Source organism: Talaromyces stipitatus, genomic scaffold (genome assembly GCF_000003125.1).
Source record: "Talaromyces stipitatus ATCC 10500 scf_1105507295515 genomic scaffold, whole genome shotgun sequence".
Lineage (NCBI taxonomy): Eukaryota > Fungi > Ascomycota > Eurotiomycetes > Eurotiales > Trichocomaceae > Talaromyces > Talaromyces stipitatus.
Window position 1 is genome coordinate 1313919 of NW_002990118.1, and position 21654 is coordinate 1335572.

The window sequence follows — 21654 nt, forward strand, 5'->3', positions numbered from 1 at the left end:
CGAGTAGTGCCTCAGGTGTCAAAGTCACGCGACTGTTTGTCCTGTTTGTCTGTCGCAGTCAAGACTTGACTTCTTTCTTCCATTCCTTCATCGCTTCACTCACCTCACCTTCGACATCTTCCCTTTTCGTACAATTCATATCATATTCTCTTCTCGTCTTGTTCAAACTACCTATTCCTTCATCGTTGCGTTTTAGCGTGCATCAACCGTTGAGTCTCATATTCGATCGTAATCCCACCGATGATTTCGTACATCCCTTTCTTACGTCCCTCTTCTCTGATCTGAGCTCGGTGCGGCATCTGATAATCTCTGGCAAAGAATCCTGTGGTAGAACAGTGGGTTTATGAGTGCTCCGTGGGGATTCGGATTCCAGGTTGTCTTATCAATCGGGTTTGGGCGTTTCGCATGACCTTTTTTCTCAGTCTCGCGAAGGTAGCTAGCTAGCTAGCAGGAAGCATTCTACAACTTACAAGCTTGTTTCGTCGTTTCTTCTTTTTTTTTCTGTCTACCACATATTGCACTTTTACGAGAATCAGAATTCTTACTTTTGGGGGTCTGAGTGACCTGATACGTTCTTCCATCAGCCGCGTTGTGGTAAACAAGCAATATTGACGCTACAAGAAAAAGAACCAAGAGGGAAAAAAAGTCAAGAAGAAAAAGAAAAAGCACAAAGCAGAAAAAAAGGAGTAGAAGCATCGTCTTCAAGGGGGAAAAAAAGGCTGCAACAGGAAAAGACTGAGTTCATGCTAACTAAATCCTAACCTTCGCTCCCCTCCTTACATACATCTTCATCATGTCGTCAGGACTCCCGTCCGACGAAGTCGCGGAGGATTACAAAAACTCATTGGAAGACTTAACGACAAATGACAAGTTCCAGATCAGCAATCTGACCGTCATAGCTAAGGAGAATACGGAACATGCCATGGCGATATCCCGAGTCTTGGAGAATCATATTCGAACAGTAGGTGTTACCCTTCTCCTTCGAGCGCGTGTGTTCATGTTTGTTTATGTATGCGTATGTTTTATTATTGTGCGTCGTAGTGCAGCTGGAAGAAAAGCTCTAATATTGCTTTTGGTAGACACCTCCATCTCAAAAGCTACCTGCTCTGTACGTAGTCGACAGTGTTGTGAAGAATGTAGGAACACCCTACACACTCTTCCTGGGCCGGAATCTCTATCAGACTTTCATGAATGCATACACCTTGGTCGACCAGCAGACGCGGAGGAAGTTGGACGAGATGCTCAAGACATGGAAGGAGCCTGTTCCTGGTTCTCTAGATCCTCGTCCTGTCTTTCCGGTTGAGATTACTCGAAGCATTGAGAATGCACTGATTAAGGCCAGAACGGCTGCACTTCAACAGCAGCAACGGAATCAGCCACAAGATGTACTGGCCAGGAGCCGGAGTTCTGCAGCACCACCGTCTTGGACGCATACTCCTACGCCTCCACAGGGTGTACCATACCGATATCCATCTGCAAGTCATGCCGTGAATGGACATCCGCAGGGACATGGATCAGAGGTGAGTTCAAACGGGATGTATAGAGAAAAATATTGCTAACCCGTCGATAGTCACATACACCTCAACAGGGTCAAAATGTAGACCTTCCGGCATTGCATCGCGATATCGAGAACCTAATTGGCAGTGCACGTGCTGATTTCGCTGCTAGCCCCTTTGATGTATCGATACAACAGCGTCTGAAAGCCTTATTAGACCTTCAAGCAATTCTGCAACGTCAACAGCTTCCTCCAGACCAACTCAAACTTGTCAGAGATCAAGTTTCGGCCCTAGCTCCAGCTCCAAAACCCGCAGCAACTCAGCCATTTCCTCAGTCAAATGTACCTATCCCGAATATCTCAACACCACCCTCTCAACCAATCCCACAAGCAACACCTCAGCCCAATTTGGCTGCATTGCTAAACCCAAACACGCTTGCTAGTTTGCTTCAAGCAACAGCAAACCGTCAGCAATCGACTCCCCCACCAGCCGTTGGTGGTATTGTTCCCCAGACTCAACCATCCGGTACTCCCCAACCTGCAACGGCGGAGAATCCTCTCATTGCATCGCTTAGAGCACGGGGACTACTTCCTCCTGTGCCTAGTACAGCTACACCGCCAACTGGGGCTCCTCTTAGCCTTCCGTTGCTCGTTCCTGGACAGATAGGATATACTCCGCCGGCATCGGTTTCTACTCCGCAGAATATGACGGACATTACGATTAATGTTCATTTGAGTACGGCTTCTATCAAGATGTGAGTCTAGCAATCTCCCGAATGATACATGTTCCATGTTCTAACAATATATAGTCCTCGACCTGTGTTGATAAACAGTCTTTATGATGCAAAGAGTAATCGGTGTGGTACCTGTGGAAGACGGTTTTTAACTACAGAAGAAGGCAAACAGAAAAAAGCGCGGCATTTAGATTGGCATTTCCGGACGAACCAACGCATGACGGATTCTATCAAACGAGGACAGAACCGAAGTTGGTACGTCGACGAAAGAGTATGCGTTCCCTGGCTCTTTGAGGTGGCTATTCGTTAACATCGTATTACAGGACTGGATTAAATCACGAGAATTCGACGACGACAGTGGCCTAGCAGGCACCGGACCCGGTAACGGCACCACCAGCACCGAAGAAGAAGCCGCAAAGAAACAACCACAAAAGCAATGGATCCGCGCACCGAACGATGTGGCTCTACGCAATGCGCCCTGTCCCATCTGTCAGGAGAAATTCGAGTCGACGTGGTCAGAAGATGTCCAGGACTGGATTTGGCAAGATGCACTCAAAGTTGGAAATCGGGTTTATCATGCTAGTTGTTATGCGGAGGTTACCAAGGATGGCTCTGCTACAGCTGCTCGTGCGGGGACTCCTTTAGCGCGTACAGGGACGCCGGACTCGGTGTTGGGGAAGAGAAAAGCTGAGGTGAGTTGTAGTACAGTGATGTTTGAGATATGTGCTAATAGTGTATAGCATACGGAGTCACCTGGGTCCAAGGTGCGGATTAAGACAGAACCGGTGTGATTCTATTTGCATCCATAGGGCATATATATTCTAGCAATGTAATATATCCATAGAAATGAATCTTTTCAACCGTAGTGTTTTTACCCCTCATTCCCCGCTGACATCACTGGGCAGGTTAACCCGCCAAATTCATACTACGTTACATGTCTCCGTCTACTCCGATAAACCTGTATATAATCGGAGTTGTCCCCGTAAACTCATCTAGATCACGTACCGTACCATATACATCGACTGAAGCAAGATGGTTCACAATACACGTTGGGGTATCCTGGGTATGCTTTAACTAATCCCCTGTCTTTGACTCTGACTGACTGTGAATAGCTACCGGAGGTATCGCCAAGGGTGAGTTTATCCATCTCAACCCAATCAACATCCTCATACTAAGCCATGTACAGCATTCGTAAAAGACCTCCTCAAGAACCCCCAAACCCGCAATGCCTCCGACATCACCCACACCGTCACAGCAGTCGCCAGTTCTTCCTCTTCCAGCCGCGCACAGGAATTCATCACTGACCTCTCCCTCCCCGGAATGCCAAAGGCCTACGGCTCCTACGAGGAATTGGTCAATGACCCCAATGTAGACGTAATCTACATCGCAACACCGCATTCGCATCACTATCAAAACGCACGCCTGGCGCTGGAAGCTGGGAAACATGTCCTGTGCGAAAAGGCGTTTACCGTTAACGCCGCCCAAGCAAAGATTCTAGTTGATATTGCTCGGAAGAAAAATCTATTTTTGATGGAGGCTGTATGGACGAGGTTTTTCCCCCTGAGTGTGCAAGTTCGTGATATCATTCGAAAAGGGGGGGAGATTGGGGAGGTGGTTAGAGTACTTGCGGACTTGAGTATTGCGAATGCCGATGGGTTTGATGTTAGTAGTCGGATGGTAAATTTGGATCTTGCAGGGGGTGCGTTACTTGATTGTATGTCTTCGTCCTTTCCCTCTGCTGGACGGTGGTGATTGACGGCGACAGTGGGAATCTACTCCCTAACATGGGTCTTTCAAACGCTCTATCACACTCTACCACCGTCCCAACGCAAACCACCCTCTACAATCCAATCGTCAATGACAAAATACCCAGCCACAGGCGCAGATGAGGATACCACTATCCTCCTAACCTTCCCTACAACAACACCAGCAGATGATAGACGCGCATCACACGGTATAGCCACAACAGCTTTTGCGGTTCATTCCCATCCCAGGGGCACACCATCAATCCGTATCCAGGGGACAAAGGGTGAGATTCAGATTTTCGGTCCTGCTTTTCGGCCGGTGAAGTATCGTGTTGTTCCGGTAGATGAGAAGAAAGAAATTCGGGAGTGGGAGTGTGAGTTTCCGGATGGAGGACATGGGATGTATTGGGAAGCGGATGAAGTGGCGCGGTGCCTGAGAGATGGCAAGTTGGAGAGTGAGAGGATGCCGTGGGAGGAGAGTATTGTGATTATGGAGGTTATGGATGAGGTGAGGAGGCAGAATGGGTTGGTTTATCCGGAGAAGATTGAGAGTGTTGAATATCCTGTTGCGTTGTAAATTTTTCTTTTTTTTTCCCTCTACATTGAACAAAAGAATTGAACATATGATATTCATCCAACAAGTACCAAATTACTATACAATAGAAAACAAATCAAGCAGCTATATGCAAGCTCGGTTGCTTCTGCAATAGTTTCAACATATCAAACAAACCAGCCCAAGAGAAGGCTAGAAAGGACTTACTTGATCTTTGCATTATTAGACAGTCATAAGCAACGTTCATCACAGTCCAACGTGTGATGCCATGGACAAGGCAAATCTATTGTCATTCGCACTTTTATGCTCTCTCTCTCTCACCCATTTCCACACAATATATCGAAAAGCTTATTTGGACAAACCGACTTTGCTCAAAATGCTCGAGTTTGGCTGAAACACACCGAGAAGGCTCTTCCAGACCTGACCGGGTTCCTGGCTAGCGTCAATACCGCGCCAGATACCAGTCTTCTTGTAGTAGTCGACGACGGGGGCGGTTTGAGCATGATACGTGGCCAATCGCTTCTTCAAGGTCTCGGCGTTGTCGTCAGAACGTTGAATCAAGGGTTCGCCGGTAATGTCATCCTTCATTTCCTCCTTGGGTGGGTTGAAGATTTTGTGATATGAGCGTCCAGAGGCAGGGTGGACCAATCGGCCGGTTATACGAGCAACGAGGAGAGCATCGTCGATTTGCAATTCAACGGCGTGTTGGAGTTTTTCTTTGCGCGCGGCCAACATGTCGTCTAGACGTTCGGCCTGAGCCACGGTACGCGGGAAGCCGTCGAGGATAAATCTACATCGATTAGTTGTTGTCTTCTTGTTCGACCTGCTGTCGTCAACATACCCGTTCTTGCACTCGGAGTTGGTCTCGAGCTCATTCTTGATCATGTCGACCATGATCTCGTCGCTGACCAAGCCACCCTGGTCCATGATCTTCTTCGCTTCCTTCCCCAACGGCGTTTTCTTGGCAACCTGGGATCGCAGCATATCACCGGTGGCCTAGTTGGTTAGATATAGAACGTAACAGAAAAAACAATGCACTTACCAAATGGCACACGCAGAATTTTTCCTTAAGACGAGGAGCCTGAGTTCCCTTGCCTATACAAACACAATCGCGAGTCAATTGTCAGGACTCTCGGCAACTTGTCCGAGCAACCTCGAAGACATTTCTAACTTACCAGCACCAGGAGGACCCATCAAGACAATACGGAATTGTTCGGCGATAGATTTCGAGCTGGAAGCAGGGCTACCGCCGTGAACTAGACGGCTCTCCAAGTCGGCAACGCGCGCTTCCAGCTTGTGAATGACATCCTTGAGACCGTCGACGGTATCCTGCGTAATGGGAGCCATTGTATCGGTATCCGTAGGGGGAGAAAAAATCGAGAGCGCTGATCGCGAGGAAAAGTCTCTCTGGACGGAAGAAGAAGGAATTGAAAACAGGAAGAGGTCGTGGGACGAGAGAAGTTGACTTGATCAAGCTCTGATGAGAAGAAAGGAAGAAGAGAAGAAGACGGGAAGACCGACCTCGGGATTATGGAGCCTAACTATGTTACCACCTAAGCACGCTGCCAGGCCAGAGATCTAGAATGTATCTCCGCACGACCGAGCTGGTAGCACTTTATGGCAATGATTTATATTTGAGCTGGCTAAATATGATGATTATCTAGCTTATAAAGTCTCGACACTGCACAAGTATTGTATATAACCGTAAACGCTTGACGCCGGATGCCCGTGTATCCCTGCGGGGATGTAGAAGTACATCTCTGCAACTTTTATAGTTCTAGTTTAAAAATTGAATGATCAAAAATCACCAAATACTCCATAGCGACCATTATACAAAAAGAGAAGTACGTAGTAAAAATATGAGTGAGCACTGATCAGCCAGACTGATTCGGCGCCACAGCGCACGGTGTCTGCCTGAGGCAGCAGGCGGCTAGCTTAATCTTAGCTCAACAGCTTCCTTCTCTTTGCATCATTCACCATCCATCCCTCACTCACTACTCTGCTCTACAGCTCTACAGCTCCCCTAGCTATCCTAGCTATCCTAGCTTCGAAACTCTCTAGGATATTGCATCTCCCTCTTATACAGCGCCTGATATACCACCGCCGCACCCATCCACCTCGAATCACATCATGCCGGCCACCACGGCAGAGACTCTGTCCCTCGTGACACGCACAGTCTCCGTGGCACCCCTCGTCCTTCTCTCAGCAGCAGATCACTACGGCCGAACTGCCAAAGGAACCCGAAAGCGCGTTGTTGGAGTGTTGCTTGGACAAAATGAGGGCACAAACGTGAGGGTATCAAACAGTTTCGCAGGTATGTAACAGCTTGTATTGGCAGATAACTCGTACGCTGATTTCCGGTGATATAGTTCCCTTCGAGGAAGACGAAAAAGATCCCAGGGTATGGTTCCTGGATCACAACTTTGTCGAATCGATGAACGACATGTTCAAGAAGATCAATGCGAGGGAGAAGCTTATAGGATGGTACCATTCCGGACCAAAGTTGCGTGCGGCGGATTTGGAGATCAATGAGCTATTCAAGCGCTACACGCCGAACCCATTACTCGTCATTATTGATGTGCAGCCAAAGGAAGTCGGTGTGCCGACGGATGCTTACTTTGCGGTGGAAGAGATCAAAGATGTATGACTGACCGTTAGTATGATCTGATGAGGTGCTAATTATGATAGGACGGTACTACGACGTCAAAGACATTCGTTCATACACCGTCTATAATCGAGGCAGAGGAGGCGGAAGAGATTGGAGTAGAGCATCTCCTGCGCGATGTATTTATTCCTCATCATCATGCTCCAGTTGCGTAGAACGTCTTGCTAACTGCCATAGATCCGCGACGTCGCAGTCGGTACACTGAGCAACAGAATAACAGGCCAACTCCAATCCTTACAAGGCTTGCACCTCCGTCTCCGCGATATCGGGCAATACCTACAAAAAGTCCTCGACCACGAACTACCCATCAACCACGCCATCCTAGGCAATCTCCAAGACATCTTCAACCTCCTTCCAAACCTGTCCACACCCAAATCCGCAAACGAAGGGAACGGTACTGAATCCGATATTGAGAATAGCGAACTTGTGCGCGCCATGAGCGTAAAGACGAACGATCAATTAATGGCAATTTATCTGAGCAGCTTGATCCGTGCCATAACGGCATTCCATGATTTGATTGAGAACAAGATCCAGAATCGTCAACAGCAGGAAGAACTTGAGGGGAAGAAAGAGGAAGAAACTGCTACTACAGCAGGGAAGAAGCAAGATGGTACATCTGGAACTGCAAATGGAGAGCAGTCAAAGGATGAAAAGGATACAAAGGAGAAGAATTCGAAGAGGTCATAACTGTTCTGTATCCATAATCTAGGCTTGGTAGGATAAATACTAGATATGTTGATCGTTTAATGGTATTATGCAGCACAATAGCCAGCAACATCATTCACTCTCTCGGTGTCGTTGACGTTAAAGGTCAGACACTTTCTCGCGAATAAATTCGGACATTTGTCCACCAACACACAGGCCAGAATGTGTTTACACACGGGTATCGAGCGATCATCGTAGTATTCCGGGTTGCGTATTGTGCCTCCAAACCACGACTCCTCTTTTGCATCCATGGCCTCGTCTTGATGTTGAAGTAAATAATCAATCTCGTAATCCACATCTTCCATATGCCTAGACATCGCGAAACAAGCCATGACAAAAGCAGGACAGGAACAATTCCATGTCCTAAGATGGACTTGGTACTCTCCTCCTCCTCCTCCGTCACGATCAGAAGTAGCCGAAGAGGATGATTGAACGATAAACATCACTGTCTCCGCACCACTCGAAACGGCGTTTCCGGTGATATATCGTTTGACAAACCCTCTATCCAGGATATCAAGCGCAAGTAAAAATTCATTAGGGAAGAGGCAGTGTAGTGTTAATAGCAGGTTTTTGAGTTGAGTTGTGTCTGTTGCGGAGAGTGTGGTGAATATGTTGTTGTTTTCTGGGTTTGAGGGTGGTGGTGAGATTTTGGAGAGTGTGGTTAGGAGGGTTGTGAGGATGGTGTCTATTGACATTTTATTGTGTCAAGTGATGCTTATTTTGTCATGTTGCTTTGAAGTTTGGACTTTTGGGTATTTGAAAAAGGTGTGATGATTGGGATAGAGTGGTGTTGTTGAGGTAAAGTTGTAGGGCTATCCGGTGGATGATTTATGTTTACTGTCTAGGTACGAATGATATCGAAAAATCACATAGATTGAATTACATACCATCGATCTGAACAAGACAGACTGATAACTGATAGACGATGTCCAGCACCATAGATGCAAAACTCAAGCAGTGATACTCAGTATGCATTGATCAAACAATAAGACTAAAATCGAAATCTGCACGCATATTAAATAATCAAGCACGATATATAGATAGATAGATGGAAAAAAACCAAGATTAGAATAAGGGATGGCATGGTCATCTCCAAATTCAAGGATCGCTTCAATTCAACTCATTGAGTCACTCCTCACGCCGTGTGATAGATGGACGGGAAAAAAAAGGAATAGAATAACGGATGGCATGGTCATCTTTAAATTCATGAAGGTGATTGTGCCGAAATATATTCATCACGTCGATGATGATGATGATGATGATGATAGTACCGTGCACCTTATTCCCCGAAAGCGATGTGTAAACCTCAAATATGCGAATGAAGCTATCCGCCTAGATTTATGGACGGAAAAAAGACCAGGAATAGAATAAAGGATGACATGGTCATCTCCACATCCATGGATCCATTCTCCAGTCCATCTCATCTAGTCATTCCTTACACTGAGTTCTCCTTCTCGTCGGTCTACCGGCAGGTTTCGTAGAAGACTCAGCTTCAGCTTCGGCCGGTGCTGAGTTTGTCGTCTGTTCTTCTCCCTTGATTTGAATCTCCTTTGTAGCTCTGGTTGACCGTTTCTTGCCACCAGCAGCTTCAGACTTTGCCCTCGTTCTGGCCTTTTTGGGTACTGGTGCTTCGTCAACTTCTTGCTCGTCATCGGCTAGAGCTTCTTCTTCTCGGGCCCTCTTAGCTCTTCCCTTTATCTTGGTATCACCAGCTTCTCCCATAAGCCTGGCTTGAGACCTTTTGGTCTTTGGTACTGAAGCTGTCGTCTCCTCGACCTCATCTTCAGCTACAGCTTCATTCTCACAGGCTGTCTTAGCTCTGCTCTTGGACTTGGTACCTGGCTTGGCTCGAGAACCCTTGGTTGTTGGAGCTGAGTCTTGAATTTCGCCTTCGGCTAGAGCTTCTTCCTGAGCGCGCTTCTTCGCTCTGCTCTTTGTCTGTTTACCTTCCGATTGTGTGGTTGTCTTGGCTTTTGTTCTTGTTTGCGTGGCCGTTGGTGCCACAGGTTCCGTTTGTACATCTTCCGGTTTTTGTGAGGCCGCCCGAGCAGCTCTTGTTTTACTTCTTGTCTGTCTGACACCCGGTGGAGAGATTGATGGTCCTGGAGCTGCTTCAACAAGGCCCCTCTGTCCAGGAATGGGTTGTGTTGTAGCATCTCCTGTCTCTGGATGAGCTGATACTGCCAGATCCTCAATCACATCTATTGGAGTAGAAAGGTGCGTAGGGTTGGATTGCTGTGTAACATTCTCCGTAGGAGCTGACTTCCTCTCTGACAGATCGGGTTTTGAGAATGTGATCTTTTGGGACTGCTCACTTCCTGACGTCTTGGCCCACTCATCCCAGTCATCAGGTTGCCCTCTAAGAGTTTCCATGTTATCGTCGTCTGAACTCACCTGTCCTACAGGGCCTTTTGGCTGTTCCTGGGGTTGTTCCCGAGACTGCTCCTGAGGCTGCTGCCGAGGTTGCTGAGGTCGTCTTGTAGACTGAAGTGCCGTAGACGAAATTGCTCCTGGCGATTGAAGCATAGGCATTTGAAAGAGTTTCCGATACATCATCATGAAGATTCGGTACTCTTTTTCCTGCGCCTTCTTGATTCTCGCCTCCAACTCCCGTCGGGTTAGTTCCTCAGCGGGTGCATTTATAGTGTCGTTAAACCATAACCAATGCCCCTGTTGCCGCTGCTCAAACGCGCAAACATAATGTCCCGAGGTAACATCATCTCCGCCAAGGAGAATGATGCCGTACAACTGATAAGAGGCCCAGTGAACGGAGTCTTTACCGTCTTCGCTGACAATATCCGTCGGATAGCAAGAGAATACCAAGTGTTGCTCTAATCCTGCAACCTTCTGTTCTAGAAGGTTTACGTTGTCCTCTTGTACGAGTGCTGGTACATGAACGATGAGGATAGGGGGAGGGTTCAGAAATGCATAATACGCATCTTGCTTCGTTCTCTTGTCGCATTTATCGCATCTGTCCTGGTCTGGCTTCTGGAAGTGTAGGATTTCGTCAAGCTTTTGGTATTTGGGCCCGGTGCGTGAGAGTTCTCCTTTCAAGATCCAATTAGGATCCCGGCGTTTGATGCGAACATGACATTCCCGACATATTCTGATGCATATTTGTCGCAATGAAACGAGCTCAGCCCACTCACGGAAGCTTAATCTATTGATCTCAGTAATGTGTAATGACATTGCAAACTGGAGGGAACCCACAGACGGCGGATCTGGTCGACTAAACTTATCATATACTCTTCAGCATCATTCTGCTGGTCCAGATCCAAGTTGGACATGACATTCTGTGAATCTCTCCAAAATCGATCCACGTCATTGTCATACACGGGAGGATTTCTGTTTCTTAGCCAGAATCTGGTTGCGAGGTCATGCAGTCTACACAGGAGACATTCCCCCTGGTCATGATTTTCGATTATAGGATGATGGTCTGTGATCCAGTTCAACAATACGGGCGTATGGAATAGCCAAGTGAATATAACATTCCGGTAACACTTTATTGCCACATTGTTTGCATTACGTCTATTCTCGAGTGGCCTCGGTCGAGCTGTTATCGAATTAGAAGAGACTGTCCGCCAGTCATAATCGAGATACGACTGGGAATGTATCAGTTAGTGATCGATTTATAAGGGTAAAGACACACCTGTTCGTCCGCCATTATGCGAGATCTTCCCAACAGGAGACGGTTTCCCTGCGACTTTCTTCGTCGAGACTGCGACAGTTCTGAGAAGAAAGTCTCAAGAGACCCTTTGAAGATGAGACCGAATACATATGTACTTTTTTCTCCTCCATGCAAGATGTCTCGCTGCCCATCCTTTGTATGTGTTGCTGCTCTGGTGAGACAGGCATCAAAGAAGCCAGAAACAGTCAACAATGGCATCTGGATTGTGAGTTTATTGAGTGGAAGGTCATTCCCGATATCTTCATTGACTCTTTCGTTTCTCTTACAACGTCTCAAACAATGACCTTTCATCATGCTTGTCTGAGCTGCTTGTCTGAGTTAGGTTCTTCAATTCGCACTGGTCAATGGATATATAATGGATGAAATCAATAAAGACAAAGCGTTTACCTTCAACAAGCACTAGTCAAAACTGCTGCCTCCACCTGAGTTTCAAGCTCTGAATATCAGTGTTGGGCATTGTCCTGTGTCTTTCCAATGAATATTGGATTGGCCTCTACTTGATTGTCAAAGCAGTTCCACTATGCTGGTGGAGGACTGACCTTACTGCGGTCGTCCCGTAGCACCGCATGAGTTGCTGAGGGGTTTTGGTTCGGATGTTGTCATAAGTCGTCTGATGGGTGGTGAGAATAGCACCTCATTTTCGTAAGGCATACTATTCCCATGATTGAAGTCCTGGAAGGTCTTCGACCATCCGGTCTGAAGATGATCGGGGTGAGATACGACTGGCATTGGCTCATAATATCCAGCAATGCGCCACGTGTAATCAATGTAAGAAATTGACCAGTTCCGAATATGCTCATTTCCTGTGCTTCAAAGGGAGTATGAGGCTTGATGGATTCTTCAAGGCCATAGCCAGTTGCACTAGGCATAGCTGTACCGACTTCAGAATAATAATAACTGGATTGCCATTCTCGTACGTCCTGTAGGAAATATCGTGTCAACTCTAAGAGCGCTGGAACAGCTTAAATATTACTTACCAGAAAGCCTCGCCAAATAGGTCCCTTCTTGGTTCTCTGTTATAAAACCGTTCCAACGTATGCGTTTGCTCTGTAGAGTGCCAAATGGAGGTTGTTAGAAGTAGAATAACTGTAGGGATGTCAGAAAGGCAAGAGCGAGTCCCGTGACACCGTACGCAGACTCAGCCTGATATCAAATGTCACCACTCTTTCCATTTACTCCTGACCACGCTTGAACCAACCGATAAAAAGAATAACATGATAACATGACAGAAGACAATCTACAACCCCAGGAATCCTTTGACGAATTCGTAATGACCTTCACCAAACACAGCTGCGGAGGCTTCCCTAAACCAACATGTTCGCCAACACGAGAAGAGCTAAAAAAGAGATACTGCAACAAGTCAAGTCGCCTCTCAAGATAACGGTTGATGAAGACGTGGCGTTTTTTCTTTACAATGGATGCAATTCGAGAATGTCCATCAACAAATACAAAAGTGTATTGGCGCAAAGTGGTTAGGGGGAGAAATATATGTAAAGGGGTTGGACAGGATTATGGTTCGGTTTGCGATTGATATCGGGAAGGAGTGTGAATTGGTGGCTTGGATATGTTAGGTATTTCTACTTTGCTCTGTGGGTTGTTTGCCGATGGTTTATAGTGTATATCCTGTTATTCGTTATGCTGCCACGCAACACCTTCTATCAGATAAATGGGTTGATTTTCTTGACCCCGAGATCGCATATTGCAATCTCGTTATATGTGAAAGAGTGCAGCGGATCGAGAGACAGCAAGCTGGCGACGCGAGTGGGGGACATGCCAGCAAACTCAAAAAGGCTGAACAGATCTTCGACAAGCATCTACAGGAGCGGCTGTCAAGTGAGCCATGCAGACGACAATTGCAGAAAGGATATAACTCCAAAAGGACGCAAACAGAATCAAAATGATAGCTGCCTTTGCATCTGGATCAATTACACGTCGTGAGGAGCGACCAGAGAGGAGATCGTCGTTTCAGCGCGGTCTCATAAAGACGATACACGATATACTCGATCAGGCTCGACAGGGGGAGGTCAACCGTACCCAAGAAGAAAAACCAGATACAATGCTTCATCCAGGATCCCGGATATACAGATATGGATTGGGAAAATCCTTTAGGAAAACTACAGAATCGCAAGCGTACTACTAGACGATCCAGAAGGACTTCTACATATCGACGACTCGACACTTGCTTGTCCTTTCATTCTCGCCGAATGTGCCCGTGAAGCAGATCGTAGTCGATATCGCCGAGCCAGCCGTCATGATCTGGAACACGATTGAGGACGTAGCCCGCATTCTTTCTTGCATTCTTTCGTTCGTGCCGTGTTTCTAACAAGCTGTTTCAGGACGGATCCGGATTCGTGTCGGGTGAGAGAGAAATCCGATCCATCGGTTCTATGAGCAGATCGAGTTTCCAGAGGAGGAGGAGGAGGAGGAGGAGGCGCATTTCGGGGACGTTTCTATCTATAGAGCGAATCCTTCGATGGGTGTTCCATGACGATTCTTCATGCAGTCGCAGGATGATACCGTCACGTATCGTCAAAACAACAGAAGATAAAGAACTGATCCTTTACTCCGTAGGCGTATACCGAGCTCTAACCGAGCAGCCCTAAGACGCTAGTTCCCAAGGTAGACAGACGACCGATTAGTGCGACGATCACATGTTTTACTTCTTTAGAATGAATGAATTCGGTGGTACAGAGTAGAAGACGTTCTTCAGGCCCTCTACGACAGGAGATAAAACAGAAACAAGTCAAACAGGACGATCCTCATAAGAGCGGTCTAGTCATAGTCCATTGTAATAGATTAGTTCGTACTTAGTACTCCGTGTATGACTTGAACTTACGATAGCTAATAAAGAGGATTCGTATGTATTTATTAGTATTCTAATAATTATAATTATTATTGCCTCATTTCGGACTGTACAGAGTCCCATGGGGCTAATACGTCGTTGTACATACTAGTACAGAAAAAGAAAAGCGAAAAAATTCTCCGATAGGGTTACGTATATATTTAGAACAAGCCGTCTTGCTCGAGAGACCAGAGGGGGGCGTTTGTTGAAGATTAAGTACGGAGTCACTCCGTATGAAGATAAACGTGTACAGACTTTGACCTGCTTCGGAGTGCTCGCGCCAATCAGATATTTCATAAGCTATGCTGCACGTGATACGGCTGCTTAGTCAGTCAGAAAGTACGCAAATTGGTTTCTTTTCTTTACAGAGAGTGTACTCCGCCGTAGGGGCAAGGATAGCGCCGTACACCGCCATAAAGGATGGTCTCAAGAACTGGAGGAGTCTTGCTATAAAGTATAAACTCATAATGGGTTTACAGAGATCGGCGTGTCTCAACTTCGTCATTTGATACGGAGTACTCCGTAATACTAAATGAGGCGGGCGCGGGATCTGAACGCTGGCCCCTCTGGTCTCTGGGCTAGAAACACAGCAACAGGGTTAGGGTTGAGCATGAACTAACGTGTGCCGTTGATCAACAAACACTGAAACAGCACCGATCATATGTATGCAGTCAGTCAGTCAAGCGGTGTGTCACCGCTGGTTATGCAGTTAAATCGACATTGTTATATCAGGATGCATCAATTAGACAAGGGATCCCTGTCGAGATGCGTGTGTTGCCCCAGAGGAGAAATACTTCCGAATCGGACTAGGGTATGGACGTTTAGCCCTAACTCTACGACAATACCAACACTAGAGAATCGATCGCGAGGCTGTACTCCTCCTACACGCGGATATGATCTCTCTTATTACCCTAGCCGAGCTTCCTCCGTATAGACTCTTATTGCGTTCACTCCGTACAGAACGAGCCTCCTGTTATTACGCTGAAACATCCTGATAATAAATAAACAACTAGGCTGATCTCGGACATTTTCAGCCAACCAGCACTGCGGTCAGCCGAGGTTGGCCCTCTGAGTGGAGGGCTGTGGCAAGGGTCCAGCCGCTACTGACCGTTGAACTTATCCACAGTTCGTTTATTGCAATCGATCTGATTCTGCGATTTTAACTTCTCGCTAAAGCGTGAAAAACAAGAGAGGAACATGTTCGAACTTGTTTGTAATTTCCCGTCGAAAAGGTGTAACCCTGTAATCTCATTTATCAAACCATGGAGCCGGTCCTTTAATTTGATACAGAACTTGTCAGGTTTTCTGTAAAACACATCGGCAGACTCCGCGATACGAGACGAGTACGTACAGTGAGTAAGTAGTATGTTGGCGAGGTGAGTTCGCTAGCCTGAACCTCAAACGTGGCGTAGTCAATCGTATCGTTTTCATGCTATCGTCTGGCGGGGTTCGGAATGTGTCCGCTGTTGTTGTTAGGCAGTGACAAAGTACTGGAGTAATGGAGTAACCGGTCGACGTGAGAGAGAGATGGAATTAATGCAACCTGGAACACCGTAAAATGTAGCAGTGACACGAGCATGATTTCAACCTCAGCATGGATCATGGTTGATGGGGATCACCAATGGAGACGGCCATCTGCCCTGTCTGCTGCTCGACTCAAGACGATCCACTGTGGATTAAGTATCTTACTACCACAATTAATCATACTACTATCACTACGTTGGTTTAACTAAATGCAGCTCATCTTAAGCATCCAGAACTACGTACTAGGAAGCTCTCTCTGTGGAGGTTAATCTTACAGTACGACCTTGCTCGTAACCATAATTCCCGGTCTAGAACTTTTCTCCTCTTCTGCTTTTTCTCTTTCCTGCTCTATTCACTCGTGCTACAACTGGCCGTTACTCAATTGATTGGGCTGATGCATACAACAACTACGACTACGACTACTTGTACCGTCTGGCTATAACACCGATAATATCATCACATCTTCTACCTAACCCAATTTGAAAACTGCTTGCTTTCCAGCAAAACAAACGAAACCTCAGCAGTCCAACCCTGTCGACCTGCCCAAACCAGAGAGACTCATCCCAGTCTATTATCCATCGTCGTTCAAAGGCGATCCACCCGCTAATCCCGAACCCTAAGTCCCTATTCAACGATCCATCCACCTCATCTCATTTCCAAGCTGAACGAAGTTCTGGCCCGACTCTTCAGCATCAACCTTGGATCCTTGACAGGACGGACCATCCCAGTTATCGTTATTTGGAATACCTGAAACAAGGAACAAATTCCCAAGGCACTGTTACCTCTTCTACCTTATTTTATTGCCTTACCTTGCCCTATCGACATTGATTCTGTCAGACATCCGATTGGACATTGTCACATCAGGTACTACTACCTCCTTTTCTACTACTACTACTACTACGACTACTACTACTACCTTCCCCTTTCTTTCTTTCTTTCTTCCTTCTTCTTAAATGTTGTTTTATTCTCCCGTCTCCTGCTCTTCTCATTTCTGACTGGCTCAGATATCCAACTGTTGCAGCAACAACAAACTCTACAGCCACGCCTCGTCCAGCCTATGGGATTGATGATCTCTCGCATTGCCACAACAACTTACATAGTTGTTCTAACTCACCACGACAAACAAGCATTATCCATGTTGCCATAACCCGTTACTCTTAGAAAGAAAAACAAACTAATCTGTTACGACTGATTTGGCGATTTGGTTCTGGTTTGATACAACGGTACATCCGGCCTGCCGCCTACTTACTTTCATGTTTTCGATATACTCATCAAACCGTCCAACAACAAAAAGAAAAAGACACACTTATGCTCCTCATACATCCTCCACCGGCATATCCCATATCCTCCGCCAAAGTGGATATCTCACTGTTACTCAAACCTGACGATGAAGAAGAAACTCTGCTTCATCAACAGACACATCATCAACAACCACCACCACCACCACCACAACAACAACAAAATCGTCCATCTTCTTCGAGGATGTTAGCTTCTGGTCCAGCTCCAAGAGTAGTACCACCAGGATCCGCTCCAATGACACCAACAACGCCAGGACCACAACCAAAATCTTCGGCGGGGGGCATTCTAGGCTCAACACCAACAACAACAACAACAACAGCAGGCACAAAACGACATTCGTCGTCTTCACTTGGGAATGAACCACCGGCTAAAAAACAGTCTAAATGGTCGCCCGAGGAAGACGCCCTGATTATCGAGTTGCGTGGTAGAGGTATGAAGTGGGAGGATATCAGTAAGAAATTACCCGGTCGAAGCGCGATTAGTTGTCGGTTGCATTATCAAAATTATCTCGAGAGGAGGAGTGAGTGGGATGAGGATCGGAAGAATAAGTTGGCTCGATTATATGAAAGGTACGTACTTTTTTTCTTCTTCATTTTCAAGTGTTAGAAAGACTATGTTCTGTATTAACGAAGGCAGATTCAAAGCGGAAATGTGGGCAAAAGTCGCAGAGGAAATGGCTATTCCCTGGCGAGCCGCTGAAGCTATGCATTGGCAACTGGGTGAACAGGAAATGGCTCGTCGCGCCGGTGTTGTCCCGTTCTCCCTGTCAAGCGGTTCCTCGATTGAGCCGGCGCCAAAACTTCGTCGAAATACGACGACGACCGTCATGCCTCGACTCAGAAGACAATCCATGTCTGTCGCCGGTGTTTCGCAGCGTTCTATGCCTCCTCCTCATCCGTTGGCGATACCGCAGGGAATGCCTCTTCAGGGACTACCGCCTCAACTACTTCCGCCAGCACATCATCCGCCTCCACCTCTGCCTCAACCTCAACCTCTTCCTCAGGGTCAATCTCAGGGTCAACCTCAACTTCCATCCGTCGAAGAACTGACCGCCGGCGTGCCAGCGTATAGCTCTTCACACACACAGCCCATCATCAATCCGTATCATCAAGGAGCTCGACCACAACAGCCTCCGCCGATGAATCTTCCTCATCCTCAATCTGATCTTCCCGGCATGTCACCGACTCGAACGAGACCATGATTTTGACATAGATAACCCATAAACATAGTTCATGATTTGTTTGCATAGCAAAGGAAAAACGAAAAAGGAGGAATCCGTCCAATTAGCGAATAGTTTTGGTTAATGGTGGGGGGAGGATATTTGTTTGATTTGGGTTAATGATCATGCGCGTGCTTTTTTCTTTTTTTTCTTTTTTTTTTTTTGAGGATATGACGATTGATACCACTTTTGCGGGCGATTAGAATAGATGTGTTGCAGTCTGCAGTGCATACTGGAGAGGAGAACAGGGCGAAAGATCAGCTGCCGGCTTGTGTTGTATGGAAAGGAGAGGAGGCTCTCGACGCAATCGCCCACCAATTATCCTTTTCATATCCAGATTCAATCACCACACCACCTGCGGCACGAATATCTCTTTCAAGCTCGTTTTCTTCATATAGATGATAAAATCGGTGGAATATTTTGTCTTGTGCCTCGGCTTTGTCCTGGTTTGATTCTTCTTGTCCATACTTATGTTTCGTGACAGCGGGCTTGTTGCGCATAACCCAGGGAACCATCACATCTTGCTGGTGACCTTTATCCCAGCCTCGACGGCTAGATTTTTGCTCCAAGGCCCAGACGTAAATCAATGCTTTTCCCCCGCCAGTGTCAGCTGGTTTGAGTGTTTGCAGAATAGCTGATATAGCTTGTCTCCTTCGCTCCGGTGTGGAAAGGTGATGTACCACGGCAATTGAAATGGCAAAATCAAAATAGGACTCGGGATGCGGCAGGTTGAGAATGTCTGCGACCACGGTTGAATGAGGTTGATGTTGCGTGGCGATTCGAACTAGGGCTTCGGATCTGAATCATGTATATTAATGACGGTCTGAGGAAAATCTCAGCTTATAGGGGCGTACCTGTCAGACGCGATTATGAATACATTCTGATTGACTTTTAGATATTTCCCATTTCCGCAACCGATATCAAGACCGATTGAGCCTGGGTTTTGCTCGAGAAGGAATCGTTCGACAATTGGCCATGGCTGCTGTTCTATTAGGACTTGATAGACAGAGAGGGGGGCAGAGACATACCTTGTATCTCGTCTCGGAAAAGTGACTAGCAATCTGCTGATACACTTCATGCACGAACTTGGACTCGTACTCTTCGGCGTCGGGATTAGATTGTTCTGGTGTGTCTTGAGACTCTGTCATGTCTATTGTCTATGAAATGAGATGAAACGTGAAGTTGAAAAATAATCGCTTATCGATACGCAGAAGTAGAGAACTACCTACCCCACATGCTCCTCCCCTCTCTGACTCTCCTCTCTGACTCCCCGCAATCGACAATTTCTGGTTCAGGAGATTCTCTTTCTTCATAAACAACATTACAGAACCAACATGTCCTTTCAACCAACGCCTGCAGACGTCTCGGTCATTATATCGACGGCATCAACACATTCGAGCAACGAACCATCTCTCGCTACAGAACGACGCATCACGCCGTCATGGAGCATAAGTCAACTCAAGGGGAAGCTCGAGACCATGACTGGTGTTCCGCCAGGTAGTCAACGGTTATTATTCAAATCTCCCGGAAGACCGGATCAGTGGATCGAAGGAGAAGATAGACAGATTTGCGAGTGGGGATTAGCGAGGGGATGCGAGATTGAGGTTTGTCGAGATCTCTAAATGCGAGACAGGATTAATATAGATAGGTCCACGATACACGTCCACCAGCAGCACGGCCCAATTTCGAGGATCTGTCGTCCGTGGAGAAATATGAACTACCACCCGAAAAATACGAGTCGCTGAGTAATTCTGTGCTTGCATGGAAAAAGTCGCAGAAATTAGGCAGATTTGACCCTAACGCGCAGTCCCCGGAAGATCTTTTGAAGGAACAGGTAGCAAAGGATGTTGAGGCAATTGGAAAAAGAAGTAGGTCTACAATTCGATAGTTCGAAAGACTCGTCTAAGGAATGGCAGATATAAAACTCCTCTCTCGAGTGATCATTCTCCCCTCCTCACCACCGCATATCCGTCGCGGCACAATTCGATATATCGGTCCAGTCCCCGAAATCCCCTTTGCGCCGCTCAAGGATAATAAAAAAGCCACAACTGAAGATGGCCATCCGCTCGAACCGTTATGGGTGGGCATTGAACTAGACGAACCCACAGGTAAAAATGATGGAAGTATAGCCGGGAAGAGATACTTTGAATGTTCCGGGAATAATAGAGGAGTATTTGTGAAGCCGGAGAAGGTGGAAGTAGGTGATTTTCCGCCGCTGGATGATGATTTGGAGTTGGATGATGATATGGAGGAGATTTAGTATGTTTACACCTTTACAGAGAGATGTGATCAAGCTAACGGTTGCAGGATACGATACAAATAAAATGTCAATTGAATACAGATATTATTACCGAATCATCACATCATGACCTATCAATCGCAGAAAACTGACATGGTATCAAAACATGTCAATCATTCAACACCCTCGACCTGATAAACCGTCACTATAAACTTGCTCACTCCATCCTCCACCGTCGCATTTGCAAACGCTTCAATCCACCCCATTTTGTCTGCCGTATCATATTTGTGGCAAACATCAACCTCCCATTCCGGATACGTCTTGGGCACGATTTTCGCGGACACGGACGAATCGGCACATGGATGCCAGTCAGATGTGAAATCGTTTCCTGTACAGGTTGTGTTGAAACCTGGGTTGTTGGGACCTGCGACTCGGGTTACGGCGAACTTGTAGACGCACGCGGCCGGGGAACAGCCGACTGTGAAGTTGGAGACGGGCCAGATATCTGTTGCTGTGTTTGATGTTGTTCTTTTGGTGATTGGGCTGGCTGTGGTGACGGTGGCCAGGGCCAGGAGGGTGGATGTAATTCTCATGGTGATTTGTCCGTTGCAGTAATTGAACGTGATTACTCAGTATCGATCAATTGATTCGAGTAAGTATTGATTGAAGTTGAAGATTATTTGTTTGAAGTACAATTCATGAATAGAGCAAAAGGAGAGACAAAGATCTACATATAAATCACCTACATCAAACGATAATCCCTTCCAGCTATGATAAGCTATGATATAATTAGACCAAGACACAAGTATAAACAAAGCATGACAAGTGAGTCAAGAAGTAATAATCCCAGCCAGTTCGTCTGGTATTATCATTCAAGTAATGATCCGACCTACCAACTCAATCAGCCCGAGACATACCAGGAACCAGCCACCCAATATCCACAAAA

The 21654-nt window shown here is 46.6% G+C and overlaps 10 protein-coding genes across 11 annotated transcripts, besides 9 other annotated features; 5 read left to right on the forward strand and 5 right to left on the reverse strand.

The window, feature by feature from the left end:
• The first annotated feature begins 618 nt into the window (after positions 1-618).
• Positions 619-693: a sequence feature (GA-rich).
• Positions 694-793: 100 nt separating this feature from the next.
• TSTA_045120 (mRNA cleavage factor complex component Pcf11, putative) lies at positions 794-3020 on the forward strand (the record flags this gene model as incomplete). The annotated part of the gene is made up of 6 exons (XM_002484956.1): positions 794-961; positions 1080-1520; positions 1571-2250; positions 2305-2500; positions 2553-2921; positions 2970-3020. The coding sequence occupies 6 exons, from the start codon at positions 794-796 to the stop codon at positions 3018-3020; spliced, it is 1905 nt and encodes a 634-aa protein (XP_002485001.1).
• Positions 3021-3261: 241 nt separating this feature from the next.
• TSTA_045130 (dimeric dihydrodiol dehydrogenase, putative) lies at positions 3262-4551 on the forward strand (the record flags this gene model as incomplete). Its single annotated transcript, XM_002484957.1, has 4 exons — positions 3262-3292; positions 3342-3362; positions 3416-3943; positions 3995-4551. The coding sequence occupies 4 exons, from the start codon at positions 3262-3264 to the stop codon at positions 4549-4551; spliced, it is 1137 nt and encodes a 378-aa protein (XP_002485002.1).
• TSTA_045140 (adenylate kinase, putative) lies at positions 4002-6009 on the reverse strand. Of its 2 annotated transcripts, XM_002484958.1 has the most exons (4): positions 5703-6009; positions 5570-5622; positions 5369-5523; positions 4002-5317 (listed from the first exon to the last, which is right to left on the reverse strand). In XM_002484958.1, exons 1-4 carry the CDS (start codon positions 5872-5874, stop codon positions 4876-4878), a joined length of 822 nt encoding a protein of 273 aa, XP_002485003.1. In that variant the 5' UTR covers positions 5875-6009; the 3' UTR covers positions 4002-4875. The 2 variants fall into 2 exon arrangements, with proteins under 2 accessions (XP_002485003.1, XP_002485004.1); XM_002484959.1 differs by lacking the exons at positions 5570-5622; positions 5703-6009 and having other exon boundaries at positions 5369-5568.
• Positions 6010-6516: 507 nt separating this feature from the next.
• Positions 6517-7965, forward strand: TSTA_045150 (26S proteasome regulatory particle subunit Rpn8, putative). Its single transcript, XM_002484960.1, has 4 exons — positions 6517-6841; positions 6897-7168; positions 7216-7311; positions 7370-7965. Exons 1-4 carry the CDS (start codon positions 6658-6660, stop codon positions 7877-7879), a joined length of 1062 nt encoding a protein of 353 aa, XP_002485005.1. The 5' UTR covers positions 6517-6657; the 3' UTR covers positions 7880-7965.
• On the reverse strand, positions 7945-8836 carry TSTA_045160 (uncharacterized protein; the record flags this gene model as incomplete). Its single annotated transcript, XM_002484961.1, has 2 exons — positions 7945-8582; positions 8785-8836. 2 exons carry the CDS (start codon positions 8834-8836, stop codon positions 7945-7947), a joined length of 690 nt encoding a protein of 229 aa, XP_002485006.1.
• Positions 8837-9139: 303 nt separating this feature from the next.
• Positions 9140-9163: a microsatellite.
• Positions 9164-9289: 126 nt separating this feature from the next.
• TSTA_045170 (uncharacterized protein) lies at positions 9290-11184 on the reverse strand (the record flags this gene model as incomplete). Its single annotated transcript, XM_002484962.1, has 2 exons — positions 9290-11057; positions 11108-11184. 2 exons carry the CDS (start codon positions 11182-11184, stop codon positions 9326-9328), a joined length of 1809 nt encoding a protein of 602 aa, XP_002485007.1. The 3' UTR covers positions 9290-9325.
• Positions 11185-13992: 2808 nt separating this feature from the next.
• Positions 13993-14017: a microsatellite.
• A 430-nt stretch (positions 14018-14447) lies between these two features.
• Positions 14448-14482: a sequence feature (AT_rich).
• A 2351-nt stretch (positions 14483-16833) lies between these two features.
• Positions 16834-16867: a microsatellite.
• Positions 16868-16873: 6 nt separating this feature from the next.
• Positions 16874-16896: a microsatellite.
• Positions 16897-17259: 363 nt separating this feature from the next.
• TSTA_045180 (MYB DNA-binding domain protein) lies at positions 17260-18579 on the forward strand (the record flags this gene model as incomplete). Its single annotated transcript, XM_002484963.1, has 2 exons — positions 17260-17819; positions 17887-18579. The coding sequence occupies 2 exons, from the start codon at positions 17260-17262 to the stop codon at positions 18449-18451; spliced, it is 1125 nt and encodes a 374-aa protein (XP_002485008.1). The 3' UTR covers positions 18452-18579.
• Positions 17382-17401: a microsatellite.
• Positions 17543-17571: a microsatellite.
• A 25-nt stretch (positions 18580-18604) lies between the features above and the next one.
• Positions 18605-18633: a microsatellite.
• Positions 18634-19617, reverse strand: TSTA_045190 (uncharacterized protein; the record flags this gene model as incomplete). The annotated part of the gene is made up of 3 exons (XM_002484965.1): positions 18634-19267; positions 19324-19448; positions 19498-19617. 3 exons carry the CDS (start codon positions 19615-19617, stop codon positions 18727-18729), a joined length of 786 nt encoding a protein of 261 aa, XP_002485010.1. The 3' UTR covers positions 18634-18726.
• TSTA_045200 (cell polarity protein (Alp11), putative) lies at positions 19402-21478 on the forward strand. The gene is made up of 4 exons (XM_002484964.1): positions 19402-20073; positions 20118-20337; positions 20386-20728; positions 20777-21478. Coding segments are annotated over exons 1-4 (834 nt in total). The 5' UTR covers positions 19402-19803; the 3' UTR covers positions 20778-21478.
• On the reverse strand, positions 20882-21301 carry TSTA_045210 (uncharacterized protein; the record flags this gene model as incomplete). Its single annotated transcript, XM_002484966.1, has 2 exons — positions 20882-20899; positions 20930-21301. The coding sequence occupies 2 exons, from the start codon at positions 21299-21301 to the stop codon at positions 20882-20884; spliced, it is 390 nt and encodes a 129-aa protein (XP_002485011.1).
• Positions 21479-21654: the final 176 nt, after the last annotated feature.

Bases quoted from the DNA above. Each gene is read 5' to 3' on its own strand.
- TSTA_045140 (XM_002484958.1), bottom strand. From the start codon at position 5,874: ATGGCTCCCATTACGCAGGATACCGTCGACGGTCTCAAGGATGTCATT. The intron at 5,524-5,569 runs GTAAGTGCATTG...CTAACCAACTAG, and splicing joins AATTCTGCGTGTGCCATTTG to GCCACCGGTGATATGCTGCG. The intron at 5,318-5,368 runs GTATGTTGACGA...TAATCGATGTAG, and splicing joins AACTCCGAGTGCAAGAACGG to ATTTATCCTCGACGGCTTCC.
- TSTA_045150 (XM_002484960.1), top strand. From the start codon at position 6,658: ATGCCGGCCACCACGGCAGAGACTCTGTCCCTCGTGACACGCACAGTC. The intron at 6,842-6,896 runs GTATGTAACAGC...CCGGTGATATAG, and splicing joins GGTATCAAACAGTTTCGCAG to TTCCCTTCGAGGAAGACGAA. The intron at 7,169-7,215 runs GTATGACTGACC...TAATTATGATAG, and splicing joins CGGTGGAAGAGATCAAAGAT to GACGGTACTACGACGTCAAA.
- TSTA_045200 (XM_002484964.1), top strand. From the start codon at position 19,804: ATGTCCTTTCAACCAACGCCTGCAGACGTCTCGGTCATTATATCGACG. The intron at 20,074-20,117 runs GTTTGTCGAGAT...TAATATAGATAG, and splicing joins CGAGGGGATGCGAGATTGAG to GTCCACGATACACGTCCACC. The intron at 20,338-20,385 runs GTAGGTCTACAA...AAGGAATGGCAG, and splicing joins TGAGGCAATTGGAAAAAGAA to ATATAAAACTCCTCTCTCGA.